Source organism: Ascaphus truei, chromosome 8, assembly GCF_040206685.1.
Source record: "Ascaphus truei isolate aAscTru1 chromosome 8, aAscTru1.hap1, whole genome shotgun sequence".
NCBI classification, from domain to species: Eukaryota; Metazoa; Chordata; class Amphibia; order Anura; family Ascaphidae; genus Ascaphus; species Ascaphus truei.
In genome coordinates this window covers 73,992,465-74,008,251 of record NC_134490.1, presented here as the reverse complement: position 1 = coordinate 74,008,251, position 15,787 = coordinate 73,992,465, and the positions used below count along the sequence as shown (strand labels likewise).

Sequence of the window (15,787 nt, the reverse complement as noted above, 5' to 3'; positions counted from 1 at the left end):
AAAGGTGAAGCAGCAACTTTTGATTGCGAAGAAGCAAAGCCCCTCACCCAAACAAGACGATGGAACAATAAAAGCGTGCACGTGTGTATGTAGTATATTAGTATATTAGTATATTAGTATATTTGTTTAGCGCCATCCATGTCCATAGCTCTTCACAGCCGTAATAGACACAACAAAATAATATGAGACATGATGGGAATAAGGGTTTCAAACATAAAGGTGAACATTCGTAAAATGCTGTTCGGGTTTAGCTTCTAGCAAGTGGTGCGTCGTAATCACACACCATCCACCCCAAATCATTGCGCAGCTAAACATCAGTGGGGAGTCCATCTATGACCCCCACCACAATAATATCGTCCCGCTCCTCAATCCAGGAAGATGTGGGCCAGTGGAGTAGTAACCCACTCCCCAGAAACCTGAGGGCCAACTGCACCCTGGTCTGCTGTATCCCCTGGCAGCTTGGTGTCTTGCCTCTGCAATTCCTTCAGGGGGTCCGCCTAGGACTGCCCTTCATAGGGTAGGCCATCGTCTTGGCACAGGGTCACCAGCCTCTGTCCAGCCTATATAGCGCCAAGCCATCGTGGCTTCAGTCAATACCACACTGGTTCAAAATGCCCGTGTATATCAATACAAAATTGGTGACAAAATGCCCTTGTGTACCAAGGTCTAAAGTCAAGACATCAGTGTTGGGAAACCCACAAGTATTCCAAGCACTGAGCCTAGCGATCCCACTGTGGTAGCACTAACAAACATGTCACAAAATGCGTGAAGACGGCATACTTTCAGGGATCCAAGGTACATACTAGGTCTCCAAAGCAAAACAGGGCTTTGGTGACGACCCCCAACAGCTGGTGTGTTACCTTAATACAGTCTACAAGGGTCCGATTCCCCATCGAGAGGTTCCAAAGAGAATCACCCAAGTCAAGCAAGTCTAGCCTGGTTATAGTTTCCCGGGTTCCCATTCATAAAACGGTCACCGGGTAAGTGCCAATAAGCAGCATCAGTTTAATTATTGGACCAATCTGGAAGATGGGCAGCCGCGATTGGCCAATCACAGACTGGGAAGAGTCACAGTTCAAACTGTACCGCCCATTCAGGGGAGCACCAACAAAGCTAGTGCTGCACATAGCTGGGCAGAGTCCAGAGTCCCCGAAGAGCTTGGCGCCGAGCTGCCGGTGTAGGACAATGCTCCGGCTAGGAAGCGCAAGTCCCCTCTCCGGGGGCGACTGACTTCCCGGAATACAACAATGGCCCCGACAAAGTTAGTGCACTCAACATATACAGTACATACAGTGGTAACCTATCACAATAACGTAGCGATAAAAGGGAGACAGAACCCCCAATCTTTACAAAAGGATAGTCCTATTGACGGCCAGAGGCGGCAGACGGCCGTGACCTTTATTGTGAAGTGACCTGACTGCCTCTTTCGTCACAGACCTTAACGGCAAAGATAAATCAGCAGCTTCAGACAACTCAAAGAAGTAGAGAGATGTATTCTGGGTATTATCCAGAGAGACTAAAATAAATGAATGGCACCGGAAGCAAATAAAAGTCTGTGACATCATCACAGGGGTGAAGAAATGAAAATGCACCATGGAAAAGAGAGGCCTGCAGCAGTACCTTAAAGATCATTTGGGAGACCTTCATCCAGCAATGGGTCAACAAGGGCTGTAGATGATGATATATATATATATATCATCTCTATCATGTGAGAGAGTACTCCCAGAGGTTATAGATTTATGCTTATATACAGAGGGTGGGTGTACATATATATATATATGTATGTATATGAGGTTACACAGAGATACTGAGCGGTGGCTTCTCCCTCCGCGCAGCTGGAACTGGCTACAGCAAAGAACGATATGACCCGTCACCTGCACGAGTATATGGAGATGTGCAGCATGAAGCGGGGGCTGGATGTGCAGATGGAGACGTGCAGGAGACTGATCAACCAATCAGAGGACAGGTGAGGGACCGACCCACTAAGATGAGAGGTGAGAGACTGACCCACTTATCAGAAGAGAGGTGAGGGACTAATCAACCGATCAATCAGAACAGAAGTGAGGGACTGATGAACCAAAAAGAACAGAGGTGGGGGACTGATTAACCAATAAGAACAGAGGTGAGGGACTGATTAACCAATAAGAACAGAGGTGAGGGACTGATGAACCAATAAGAACAGAGGTGAGGGACTGATGAACCAATCAGAACAGAGGTGAGGGACTGATGAACCAATAAGAACAGAGGTGAGGGACTGATGAACCAATAAGAACAGAGGTGAGGGACTGATGAACCAATAAGAACAGAGGTGAGGGACTGATGAACCAATCAGAACAGAGGTGAGGGACTGATGAACCAATCAGAACAGAGGTGAGGGACTGATGAACCAATAAGAACAGAGGTGAGGGACTGATGAACCAATAAGAACAGAGGTGAGGGACTGATGAACCAATCAGAACAGAGGTGAGGGACTGATGAACCAATCAGAACAGAGGTGAGGGACTGATGAACCAATAAGAACAGAGGTGAGGGACTGATGAACCAATCAGAACAGAGGTGAGGGACTGATGAACCAATCAAAACAGAGGTGAGGGACTGATTAACCAATCAGAACAGAGGTGAGGGACTGATTAACCTATAAGAACAGAGGTGATGAACCAACCAGCCAATCTCAGACTGACCCAGGCTCTGCCGCTGACTTTATTTACCTGTGATTCCGCTTCTCTCCTCAGGTCACCTCCCCCCAGCAGCGACTCTGCCTGTAACGAGGAACCTGAGGATTCCGATCGGGACCCCCCATCCTCTGACAGCTCAGCCAGATGAGGGGGGCAGGATGTATCCCCGATACCCGTCACTCCCCTACACATCCTCCCCCCTTTGGAAACAGTGCAGCGCATAGCTGATATATTTTGGGTTGCAAGGCTGTCTCAGATGCTGGATATATATGCTGGATATATTTTGTGGTGCGATGCGCTGTCTTCATGTATACAGTAGGAGAAATATTTTCTGTTATATATTGGGGTGCTCTGCTGTGGGTTTTAGGGTTAAACCTCATATATAAGCTGGGTGCTGTGAAATTGCCTCTATACTTTGGGGTCCCTTAATGCTGGGTGTATTATTGGGGTTTAATCAAGAATATTTTTTTCTGTGTTTTTATCCTGGAACAAAAAACTCTGTGTGTAAATATGAATACATCTATGTATAAATATGAATCTATATACAGTGTGTATGTCGGTATGTGTGTGTGTGTGTATATGTCTCTCTCTCTCCATATATATATATATATACACACACACACACACATATGTACAATGGATTTATAGTGTGTATATAAATACAGATCTTTATACACGTGCGTGTAGATAAACATCTCTATATAAATATGAAAACAGATATATACACTGTGTGTGTCTGTGTATATTCTTGTGTGTGTGTATATTCTTATATGTGTTTGTGTGTATATATAGTCAATATTGTAACAGCACTACCAAAAATTCCATAAGATCCTGTTGCTTATCCGATATGCATAAGATACCAAAAGTTACTAGATGTATTTCCACACACACACATTCCCAGCTAGCTCAAACTCCCTCACCCACCACATCATGAATATATATTTATGTCAACCAGAGAGCTACTGAGCGTGGCAGTGGTGTACAACAAGAGACAGGGGTGCCCAATGCTACATCCCATTGACAAAACATATATGGTGAAAAGTATAACGTAAAATACTTCAATAATAATATTAAATACTTGGTTATTTAGTTAAACCCTTTGGCCAAAGCGTTAGAAGCCTGCATACCAACGTCAAGGTATAACCAAGATAATGCAGGTCCTACACTACACTGTGAAACCTTCCTTTTACCTCTGTGAGAGGGGAAGAACCATCATAGGTCCTGTTCCTGCAGCAAATGAAAAGACCTCCCAAGTTAAAAAGGTGAAGGAGGAGTGAGCTCTGGGGGGAGGTGCCACAGCCTCCAAACAACTGCTACCAGTCAGACATTGATTACCACACATTCCCAGCTAGCTCAAACTCCCACACCCACCCCATCATGAATATATATTTATGTCAACAAGAGAGCTACTGAGCGTGGCAATTGTATATTACAAGAGACAGGGGTCTCTTGTAGGTTCAGATGTAAGTCCAGTAGAAAGGAGACAGCACACAGTTCTTGTATAATCCAAAGGTTTGTATTGAAAATACAGGGCACCGCAACCGACGTTTCGGTCCACATAGAGGGTCCCTTTTACTGGACCTACATCTGGTAACTTTATGTATGTATTTATGTATGTATGACTAATACATACCTAACATGGATCTTTACACGTGTGTGTATATAAACATCTCCCCATATAAATACAGATCTATATACTCTGCGTGTGCGTCCTGCTCTTTAACTCCTGGTATAAGCAAAGAAGATAAAGAAACCATAAATAAGGGGGGGAAAATAAAAATAATAAACAGATATCAGCCATTTAGGTATGAGCAGAGAAAGGATCATGTGCTAACCCGATCTCATCCTAACAAGCAGGTTACACCCTAACGAGGTTATCACATCCTAATAAGCAGGTCATATGCTATTGAAGGATTCCCGTCCTAACGGGATCACGTCTTAACGAAGGCATCATGTGTTAACGAGGGGATCACATCACAGCCTAATGAGGTTATCACCTCCTAATGAGCAAACCACATCCTATTGAAGAATTTCACGTCCTAACGGGATCACCTCTATACAAGAGTATCCCATTCTAATGGGCAGGTCATAGCCTAACAAAAGTATAACATACTAATGAGCAGGTCGCATCCTATTGAAGGACTTCACATCCTAACAGGATCACGTCTTAATGAGAGAATCTCATCACATTCTAATAGGCAGGTGACATACTATTTAAAACCAGAGACAGAACATGAAACACAGACAGAGCTCAGTGCTACATCCTATGACACTAATACACAGTACAGTGCCTAAATATATATATATATATATATATATATATATATATAGATAGATAGATAGATAGATAGATAGATAGATATCTTTTGAATAAAATGGTCTTTAAGTTTAACTCTTTGGCCAAAGTGTTGTAAGCCCTTGAGCCCCGCCAAGGCAGACCACGTCTCAAGGGTCCTAACACTAATATAAATTCTTAATAACCTGTGCATTACCAGGAAGAATGATTTATAATAAATCTGTCAAAATTAGTTGCATAGTTCTTTGGGGGTTCAATATGAGCTTATAGGGGTCCTGTATGTATGTTAGGTGACATCCTAACAAGGTTATCACATCCTAATGAGCAGATCGCATCCTATTGAAGGATTTCACACCCTAAGGATGGGATCACATCACATTGTAATGGGCAGATCACATCCCAATAAGGGTATATCATGTAACGGTCTAGTGATTCAAACCCACAGAGCAGCAAAAACTGACATTGTTTCTTCATTACAAATTCTCTCAAATGTGGAGGTGTGAGGGGTTTCCCCTAGGGATGAAAGCAGGTACCGGCGTCACTGGTGGTGCAGACTGGGTCCTTCATACTACGCAAAAAGACAATGTTTGATGAGACCCGGGGCACAATAACACATCCTATTGCAGCTTATTTTATTTATTTATAACATGTTTTACCAGGAAGTAATACATTGAGAGTTACCTCTCGTTTTCAAGTATGTCCTGGGCATGAGCATAATGAGCTTATTTGGCAGATGTAGCGACAGCACGTTTTGGGGCTCTATTAAACAATCACACGTGACAAAGGGGGTTAGACACCCAGAACGTGTTATCACTACACATCTGACAAAGGAACCTTTATGCTTCAGGTGCTATAAGGTGTGTAATTGTGCAAGGGGTCTCATCGAACGGTTTCATTACAAATCATCTGCGGAAACATTTGTCCCAGGGAGTGAAATGCTGAATAATGTGTAAAAGTACTCCCTTTATATTTTTGGGGGGTTGAACCCGATCTGATAATTGTTGCTTTTTCCTTGCCAATGATGGAGGAGAGTATTCATTTGAACAAAAGAAAACAGGGGGAGAGACCCAAGTCCCCAATCTCCCTTTATATGCACGAGATCATATACAGTTTGGTCCCGGAGCCTGTAACCCAATAGGACTCACTAATGGGACTGAAACCAACGCTCCACTTGCTCAGGTGAGAACATTGCAGGAATTGCCCAGACTGGCGTTTAGGCTTTTATTATAAAAAAGAAGCTGTGTGTGCTGTGCACGCGCATAGTAAGTGAAACTTCTTTGACTTTTGTCACAGAAATTGCATTTGTGTTGGTGATGTTTTAATTAAAAATCAAAATACAATTTCATTGACAAAACGCAAATAAATTTGACTTAGAATGCGCGTGCTCGGCACACATCCCCTGTATTAGCTATTTGCACTAAGTGCGAATTCCTCGTGTGTGCGGGTGACTGAGTGTGCGCGGGTGACTGAGAGTGCGCGGGTGACTGTGAGTGCGTGGGTGACTGAGTGCGCGGGTGACTGAGTGTGCGGGTGACTGAGTGTGCGGGTGACTGAGTGCGCGGGTGACTGTGAGTGCGCGGGTGACTGTGAGTGTGCGGGTGACTGTGAGGGTGCGGGTGACTGTGAGGGTGCGGGTGACTGAGGGTGCGGGTGACTGTGAGGGTGACTGAGTGTGCGGGTGACTGTGATGTGTTTTTAGTCTCACCCTTTATATTCTGCATGAATACACCATGTTTGTAAAATTAGTACCATTATTATAGTGTCCTTTGCTCAAATAACTGCTCTCTCCTGCAGTCAAGCACAGCACCACTGAGGTTGTATTAGTACTGTGACCACGGCATTTTACAATCTGATATATTGCTGACTTTATATAGATCAGATATTTCCAGTACACAGAAGAATGTTATATTTCATTTGGGTTGACAGTTGAGATTTGTCATACAAATACCTTGTTATTTCCTTAACCCTGTGTATTTACTAGCACTGAGATTCCCAGTGTTTAGTGTGTCCTGTTTGACAGTCTTTAATTGTTCTGCTGAAGGCTCATGCCAGTCTGGATGGTTCCTTCAGTGCATTTTAGCAGAGAGCACAGGACACCAGGAGCTGCATGCAGCTATATCTCACCATCAGAAGCAGCATCGGCAGCATCTGACACTGACTGTACCTTATTCATACACACACACAGGCACTGAACGGCTGGCTGCAAGGGCAGGGAATGCACATCCACTTCTGCCCTGTCCTGCTACTCGCTGCACACACACACAATCACTAGGACTGTGATGTTTTCAATGTGATGTCCCTCTCCCCAGCCTATTCTTCCTTTGATATCCTTTAATGTGGACATCGTTGCCGGGTCCGATCTCACCACTCCCTCCTTCCCTCCTCCCTCTTCCCTTCCTGTCCATCGGCAATTCGGCATGTCAGCGACACACCGCTCTGCTTCCTCCCGGTTACCCTCCATGATCCCTGGGCTCCTCTCCTCCTCCTCCGGCCCCGGCGGCGCTCAGTCAGCGGGACACAGGGAAGCGGAGGGAGGAGAGAGGCTGAGCAGCGGCTCACTGAGTCTGATTTAAAATCCCCGCGCCTGCCTTCTTGCTACACCTTTCACACTAGCACCGGAAGCTCTGCAGCAGCCATCTTGCTATACCCATGGCAGCTGACGTGTGGGGGTAACGGCGGCCGTTACGGCAGCAGGTGTGTGGGCAGCATGTCACAGCGGGTGTGTGGGGGGGAGCGGCGACTGTTAGGAGCAGGCGCCGTAGACGCGGGGGAGCCGTGACGTCACTTCCGTTTCACATTTCGCCCCCAACTCTCCCGTTTTACTCCATCAGAATAGGTGCCACTAAAGAAGTTTCACTTCAAAAGTTTGATTAGGGATCGTAAATCCCTCACCCCAACAAGGGAAACCAGACTTGTTCATTGGCTTCAGATTTACTTGACCACAGAAATATTTACACGTTTCCATTTCAAAGCAGCACCACAAAAATCCAAACTATGCTCATTCTGATAATGTGCGGAATTAATGTTGCTAGCATCGCAACCTGCATATGAACGCCAACCTCTTGCTCCTTCTATAATCCCTATGCTCACACAGATCTTTAACTCTTCCCTCTACTCTGGTACCTTTCCATCATCCTTCAAGCATGCAACAGTCATACCATTACTCAAAAACAGCAAGCTTGACCCTACCTGTCCTTCTAACTATCGACCTGTCTGCCTCCAAACTCCTTGAACGTCTTGTATTCTCTCGATTGCTACACTTTCTCAACACCTATTCTGTCCTAGACCCTCTACAATCTGGCTTCCCGCACTGCTCACTCTACTGAAACAGCCCTCACTAAAATAACTGATGACCTCCACGCTGCCAAAGACAGAGGTCATTACACTCTGCTCATATTACTCGACCTCTCTGCAGCATTCGACACCGTGGACCACCCTCTTCTCCTTCACATTCTCCATACTCTTGGTATTCGGAACAAAGCTTTATCCTGGATCTCCTCTTACCTCTCCCATCGTACCTTCAGTGTCTCTTCTGCTAACACCTCCTCCTCCTCTATTGATCTCTCTGTGGGGGTACCCCAGGGCTCTGTCCTGGGACCCCTTCTCTTTTCTCTCTACACACTCTCTCTAGGTGGACCTAATCACATCTTTGGGGTTTAAATATCACCTCTATGCTGACGACACACATTTACCTTTCAACCCCTGACCTTACACCTGCTATACAGACCAAAGTTTCTGAATGCCTCTCTGGAATATCATCCTGGATGGCCATCCGCCGACTGAAACTTAACATGGCAAAAACAGAGCTCCTTATACTTCCTCCCAAACCTGGCCCTACTACCTCCTTCCACATTGCTATTGGAAATACGATCATTCACCCAGTAGCCCAAGCACGCTGCCTAGGGGTTACACTTGATTCCTCACTCTCATTCTCCTCTCATATTCAAAACGTTTCTAAAACTTGTCGCTTTTTCCTCCGCAATATCACAAAGATACGCCCTTTCCTCTGTTACTCAACTGCTAAAACTCTGACTCAGGCCCTCATTCTCTCACGTCTCGATTACTGCAACCTCCTGCTGTCCGGCCTTCCTGCCTCACCTGTCTCCCCTACAATCTATCCTAAACGCTGCTGCCAGAATCACTCTACTCTTTCCTAAATTTGTCTCCGTGTCTCCCCTCCTGAAATCCCTCTCCTGGCTTCCGATTAAATCACGTATCTCACACTCAATTCTCCTGCTCACTTTTAAAGCTTTACATTCTTCTGCCCCTCCTTACATCTCAGCCCTAATTTCTCGCTATGCACCATCCCGACTCTTGCGTTCTTCTCAAGGATGTCTTCTTTCTACCCCATTTGTACCTAAAGCTCTCTCCCGCCTTAAACCTTTCTCACTTTCTGCCCCGCACCTCTGGAATGCCCTTCCCCTCAGTACCCGACTAGCACCCTCTCTATCCACCTTTAAGACTCACCTTAAGACACATCTGCTTAAAGAAGCATTAGAGTAGCACTGCATAATCATGGACACGACACATAAAGCTTGGCCCCCTGCAGACGCACTTACTAGTATTCCCTCCTACTGTCTCTGTACGTTCTCCCTAACTACCAATTAGATTGTAAGCTCCTCGGAGCAGGGACTCCTTCCTTAATGTTACTTTTACAGTATGTCTGAAGCACTTATTCCCATGACCTGTTATTTATATGATAAAGATTACTACTGTGAAGCGCTATGTACATTTATGGCGCTATATAAATTAAGACATACAATACAATGGCCAATTTAACCTCCAGGACAAAAAAAATAAAAAATTCTCAGCAACTGCCCCCGATTACTCAGACGGTGCAATTGCTAGGAGCAGTGGGAACTCCACAGGGATGGCTGTACTGGACGGATTGGGTCTTAAGAACCACACCCTGGGGTGCCCAGCTCCTCACTTAACCAGTGTCCCTGTAAAGCCAGCGTTTTAACTTTTAGTTAAGGCAGGGGTACGCAAACTTCCTGCGCAGCATCAAATGACACTTTGGGGCATGTGACATCGTGACCCACAGCATCGTTTGACACTGTTTCCATGGCAACAGGGTCACTCATGTTACATCACATGGCCCCATGTCATTTGATGCTGTGTTGTCATGGAAGCTGGGCAAGCGTGGCATGCACCCCAGTTTGCACACCGCTGGGTTAAGTAACCCTATAATTTTATTGTTAAAATCTAAGGCACCCAAACCATCTAATAGCACGTCTGAGATAAGATGACTTTACTAATACTTCTGTATTGGTAACTATTTTAAGTGACATGGAAGTTACAAGGAACCCCTTTTAAAGAGGCCGGGAACCAGTTAACCCCACAGTACTAAACCTGTGCCAGAGAAGCCAGCGGCTGTTACCTACGTGAGCATTTGATCTGACAGGAGAGGGGGAAAGGATCCCACTGGGGGAGAGAAGGGGAGATCCCCGAGTCAGTTTAAAGTAACAGTACAGACATGATGTTTCACAAGTTGTTTTATTTATTACTACGCAGCAGTGACACAAACAAACAGGAAACTAGTGAGGGCAACATGGGTCCCCTACAGGTAACAGGAGAGGGGACACTGGGTGACAGGGCAGATGTAATTGCAGCAGGCTGTGCTTTCACTCCTTGGAGGCCATGTGACAGATCAGGTCCACCACACGGTGGCTGTAACCGAACTCGTTATCATACCTGCGAGATGATAAAAAGCTCATTAGTGTACTGTTTGGGTTATGACAACAACCCCCACAAGAGCATCCAGGTACCAAAACCCAAGCACCTTCCTTCCTGGCAGACTTGACTGCTCCCCACTCCTCCCCCACCCTGTACACATCCCTCCATGCAAGTTCCCTCCTTACCAGCACACCAGCTTCACAAAGTGATCATTCAGAGCAATTCCTGCACCAGCATCAAAGATGGATGAGCGAATATCCCCGTTAAAGTCAGTGGAGACAACCTAATGAGACAGTCAGGATTAGGGCAAGGTGGCATTTCCCCATTATAACCCCCCCCCCCCCATAACAAGGGGGACACCAAGTCTTCAGGAGATGTGTCAGCCCACACATGTAAACCCTCCTCCCCAGAAGGGTGCTAGACATTTGATCACCCACTGCCCCCATCTCACCTGTTCCTCTGTGTAACCCAGGATTCCTTTCATTGGTCCTTCTGCTGCAGCCTTAACCACAGCCTTAATGTCATCATATTTGGCCTGGTAAGGGGAAGGGTGTTAGAGGAAGTGCTCCTAAATACACATCAAGCCCCACAGAGATTTTTTTAAATTTATATACACACGTATTGCCAACGTAATCATATACTGCGCCCACCCTTCTCTCCCCCACTTACAGGCTTCTCCAGGCGGCAGGTCAGGTCCACGACAGACACGTTTGGAGTGGGAACACGGAAGGCCATGCCAGTCAGCTTCCTGTGAGAAAGGGGAGCAGGGTCAGGACATGTTTCTAGAGGGATGCAGGCCTCTCCAGCACCACATTACCAGCAGTTACATCGGTCCTATTACAGGGCCCTGCATTAGCACAGTGTCTCACCCATTTAGCTCTGGGATGACTTTGCCCACAGCCTTTGCTGCTCCAGTTGATGCAGGGATGATATTTTGATGGGCGCCTCTCCCGTCACGCCACAGTTTGCCAGAGGGTCCATCCACAGTCTTCTGGGTGGCAGTGTAAGCGTGGACAGTGGTCTGGGGAAGAGAGATTGGAGCACAGGGTTAGCCCCTCCTTGCAATACATGGGGGGGCGCACACGCAGGGGGGGGGGTCTATACAGGGCTATGCATGAAAGCTCCACTGAACTGAAAGTGAGCCAAGTGCTGGGATGCTGCAATGTTACCACCTTAGATGTTCAGCCTATAGCCCCCGTGGGGTTCCAATAGCTGGAAGGGCTGGGATCATTATATATATAGTGGCCAACAGCAGGATTGTTGGGTGGGAGTCCCCGATACTCACCATCAGTGCCTCCACGATGTGAAAGTTGTCATTGACTACCTTCGCCAGGGGAGCCAGGCAGTTTGTGGTGCAGGAGGCGTTACTGAGGGAGCAGAGATGAGTCAGACAAGATAAACATCCCACAACTCTCCCAAACCACATCCGTCAGGGTGCAGGAAGTGGTAGTTACATGTTAATAACCCACCTGTGAACCCGTGTGCATATGCACTGTAGACTATGTATTGGCACATGAATGCCTACTGTATATTCCATGTAGAATCCCACCCCAGCTATTTTTTGGTCCCTGTGAGGTTACTTAAAATAGCCACTACACCAGTTACCTGACTACTTTCAGGGAATTGTCATATTTCTCATGGTTCACACCCATGACAAACATCGGAGCGTCCGCAGAGGGGGCAGAGATGATAACACGCTTAGCACCTCCCTTCAGATGAAGCTGGGGAGCACAGAACAGGAGTGAGGTGCAAAACAGTGACAAGTGGGAACAGACAGCCCTGCCCCAGAGATAGAGGTGGGGGAAGCACAGCGTGGGGGGCTATGTCACAGTTTGAGGGGCAGCCCCCAATACTTACAGATGCCTTCTCTATGGTGGTGAAGACACCTGTAGACTCCACCACATAATCAGCACCGGCATCTCCCCATTTAATGTTGCTGGGGTCACGTCTGTTGGGAAGGGAGAGGAATTAGTCACAACAGGGGCACCACATTTTACAATCTGGAGGGCAGGAAGGTGCTGCATCCAACTGAACCACTCCTTTATAAATGGCCCTATATACAGCCCCAGAGGCAGGGAAGAGGTTATGTCAGCTGATTAGTACTAGTCATTCATTAGGTGCAGGATGATCCCTGCAAGGTGCTGCGCATCATAAAGCCACCATCTTTGATTTGCCCATTTAATGAAGCCCACTCACTCCTGGAAGACGGTGATTGGTTGGTCATTAATGACCAGCTTCCCTTTCTCAGCTTTCACGGTTCCCTTGAAGCGTCCGTGGGTGGAGTCATATTTGAACATGTAAACCTGGGAGGGGAAGGAGATAGGAACTAGCGTCACCCCCAATACTGCAGTGGTGGTACAAATCCCAGCCATAGGAAGTGGGTGGGTGAAAGGGCCACTCACCATATACTCCAGATCAATGAAGGGGTCATTAATGGCCACAACCTGAACCTTGCCAGAGTTGAAGGCAGCACGGGTCACCAGGCGCCCAATACGGCCAAATCTGGAGGAGACAGACACCCTTATTATATACACACACACCAAAATACATTTTTTATTCACCACAGTTTAAGAGCCATACTGCACTGTACTAGAGTGCAATGTGTCATGTATGTTTTTGGACTGTTACCCCTGTGTGCAATTTGTATGTAATCTGGAATGCTCTGTCCCTTCTCTGCACGTTCCTGGAACAGCCATGAAAGTGATGGGAGGGAGGGGGAGGGAAATCCAGAGACTTGCCCAGGACAGTTTATACAAATTCTGAATGCAACCCAGAGGCCCAAAGACAACACAGGGGAGGGTGTTATTACAAGGACCCCAAACAATACCCCTTCAGCATCTGTCTAAGCCAACACAATGCAGACCCCCACCTCCCCCACCCCTCCATGTTGCTTCCAAGTACCTCCTGCAGGAGCAGTGCTCTGCCGGTCACCACATGCTACAGCAAACCTCTCCCTTTCTGCCCATAGGGCAAAGTGCACGGCTGAGTGTACAAGATATGACAGGACAAACAGGAGTGATCTCTGCCCTTGTGATAGAGGGAAATGAGCAGGAAAGGGGGAGACTGGAAACCAGGCGTAGGGGGCAGATAAAAGGGCAGGAATGATGGAGGGCATTATACATGGCAATACACCAGCCATGCTACAGTGAACACCACAGTAAGGATTAGTGGATACCGCACAGGGAGTGTCACCCTGCTCTCAGAGGGCATGGGTACCCAAAACTTTGAGCTCAGAACAATGACCCCCACCTGCAACAGTACAGGGGCAGTTTGAGTTCTTTAGCGACCAGCAAGCATCTATAATTAGATGACCTACTTTACTACAGAGGGAGCGCAAGGGCACGCAGAATGCATCTGGGACCAGGGAATACGATCCGTAAAAGCGTAATCTGGAGAATGCTAAATATAAGCGCCTTGTGCATAGCCAGAGATGCAATGTAACAGTACTGATAGCAGAAACCTGGCAGTGACCAGGGTATAAAGATCTCCGCACACAGAGGCCACAGAATACGTGACATGCTCTGCAGCCCAGACACTATGCCCTGTATAAAAGCAATAGTTACATCCTCACAGCAGCCCACTCTTCCAAGCAGAATAAAAGGAGCGAGGTGTGATCAGGGGAAATAACCTGCTCGTTAAAATGAACCGCTGCAGGGGATGTGTTGAGGGAATGGAGTCAGTCCCCAGCATGCTGGGTCTACGTGCAGGATGTGAGTCAGCATCCTGAGTGTGTGTGCAATTACTTGTGGTAATAGTAAGTAGCAGTCACTAACCAGGAACAACCCAACACTATAGTAAGGGTTATACACAGTACCCCTCTATATACAGTATCACAGCCCCCCCTGTACAAAAAGTTGCCCCTTTTAAAAGGCAGACAGCCAAGAGACAGGGAGGAGTTCTGCCTCCCCCCCCCCCCCCTACGTGACAGGGACAGCTGCAGTGACCTTGAAATGTCCTCTAGTTGCTGCAGCAGCAGCAGGGGAGGAAGGAAGAAGCAGCAGCACCACCACACTGCACATCCCAGGGAGGGGAGAGCACAGGCTGGCAGGTCTCTGGCAGAGAAGCAGCAGCACCCTGCACATCCCAGGGAGGGGAGAGCACAGGCTGGCAGGTCTCTGGCAGAGAAGCAGCAGCACCCTGCACATCCCAGGGAGGGGAGAGCACAGGCTGGCAGGTCTCTGGCAGAGAAGCAGCAGCACCCTGCACATCCCAGGGAGGGGAGAGCACAGGCTGGCAGGTCTCTGGCAGGGAAGCAGTTAACACGCAGCACTTATTTTGAGACCTTGTCCATAAGACCTCGTGCCCCCTGCAGAGCATTGCTCCATTAACCCCTCCGTGGACACTTATAGCTCACCCATTAACTCCAATTTTCACCATGTTGCCAGTTGGGTCAGTTCCTGAAAATGTGGGACAGAATCAGAGTAAGATACCCCAGGTGAGTCCCCTCCCCCAGCCACCACACCCGCAACAGCATTATACAGTCTGCAACCACAGTAGGATACACCAGATACGCCCCCCTGCTACACTGCCCCCTTCCCAACCGCGCAGGGAGAGAATCAGTGCAGAGCCCAGAAACATTCAGCTCCATCCAGCCCAATGCTTTGAGGGACAGAAACGCACATACCACACCGGCACTCAGTCTCTGCAGAATCCTCCGCTGCCCTCAACCCTCCTCAGATTCTCTCCCCCCCCTCCTCAGATTCTCTCCCCCCCCTCCTCAGATTCTCTCCCCCCCCTCCTCAGATTCTCTCCCCCCCCTCCTCAGATTCTCTCCCCCCCCTCCTCAGATTCTCCCCCCCCCCTCCTCAGATTCTCCCCCCCCCCTCCTCAGATTCTCCCCCCCCCCTCCTCAGATTCTGCCCCCCTCCTCAGATTCTCCCACTCCCACCTGTGCCCATTCCCGCCCTGCACAGCCCCGCCCACTCACCTGTCTGCTGTGTGTGTCCTTCTTCGGCTCCTGCTGCAGAGTGACTGGGAGAGTGCGGACCCCCCTTTATATACCGCTCCTGATGCAAACCGAACGTCCCGCCCACCAACAGCCACTGACCAATCACTGCAGGCACACTGCACACCCCCCTCTGCCACTGCTGTGGGGGCTACGTGCTGCCGTAACTCTCCGAAGAGCCGCGCGCGGGTAGCA

At 47.9% G+C, this 15,787-nt stretch overlaps 2 protein-coding genes across 6 annotated transcripts in view; one reads left to right on the top strand and one right to left on the bottom strand.

The window, feature by feature from the left end:
- Nucleotides 1-3,393, top strand: part of IFFO1 (intermediate filament family orphan 1) — a 39,591-nt gene extending 36,198 nt beyond the window's left edge. For 2 of the 5 annotated variants that reach the window (XM_075612681.1, XM_075612682.1), the window contains exons 8-9: nucleotides 1,836-1,966; nucleotides 2,733-3,393. In XM_075612681.1, the coding sequence (XP_075468796.1) occupies nucleotides 1,836-1,966; nucleotides 2,733-2,823 (222 nt within the window). In that variant the 3' untranslated portion in view covers nucleotides 2,824-3,393. Of the gene's footprint in view, nucleotides 1-1,835; nucleotides 1,969-2,732 lie in introns of those variants that run through there. The other 3 variants (XR_012803619.1, XR_012803621.1, XR_012803620.1) reach the window with 2 other exon arrangements.
- Nucleotides 3,394-10,448: 7,055 nt separating this feature from the next.
- Nucleotides 10,449-15,690, bottom strand: GAPDH (glyceraldehyde-3-phosphate dehydrogenase). The gene is made up of 12 exons (XM_075612680.1): nucleotides 15,575-15,690; nucleotides 15,002-15,044; nucleotides 13,050-13,149; nucleotides 12,844-12,950; nucleotides 12,505-12,595; nucleotides 12,253-12,368; nucleotides 11,933-12,014; nucleotides 11,517-11,668; nucleotides 11,317-11,395; nucleotides 11,099-11,182; nucleotides 10,833-10,930; nucleotides 10,449-10,665 (listed from the first exon to the last, which is right to left on the bottom strand). Exons 2-12 carry the CDS (start codon nucleotides 15,022-15,024, stop codon nucleotides 10,596-10,598), a joined length of 1,002 nt encoding a protein of 333 aa, XP_075468795.1. The 5' UTR covers nucleotides 15,025-15,044; nucleotides 15,575-15,690; the 3' UTR covers nucleotides 10,449-10,595.
- Between the last annotated feature and the right edge of the window lie 97 nt (nucleotides 15,691-15,787).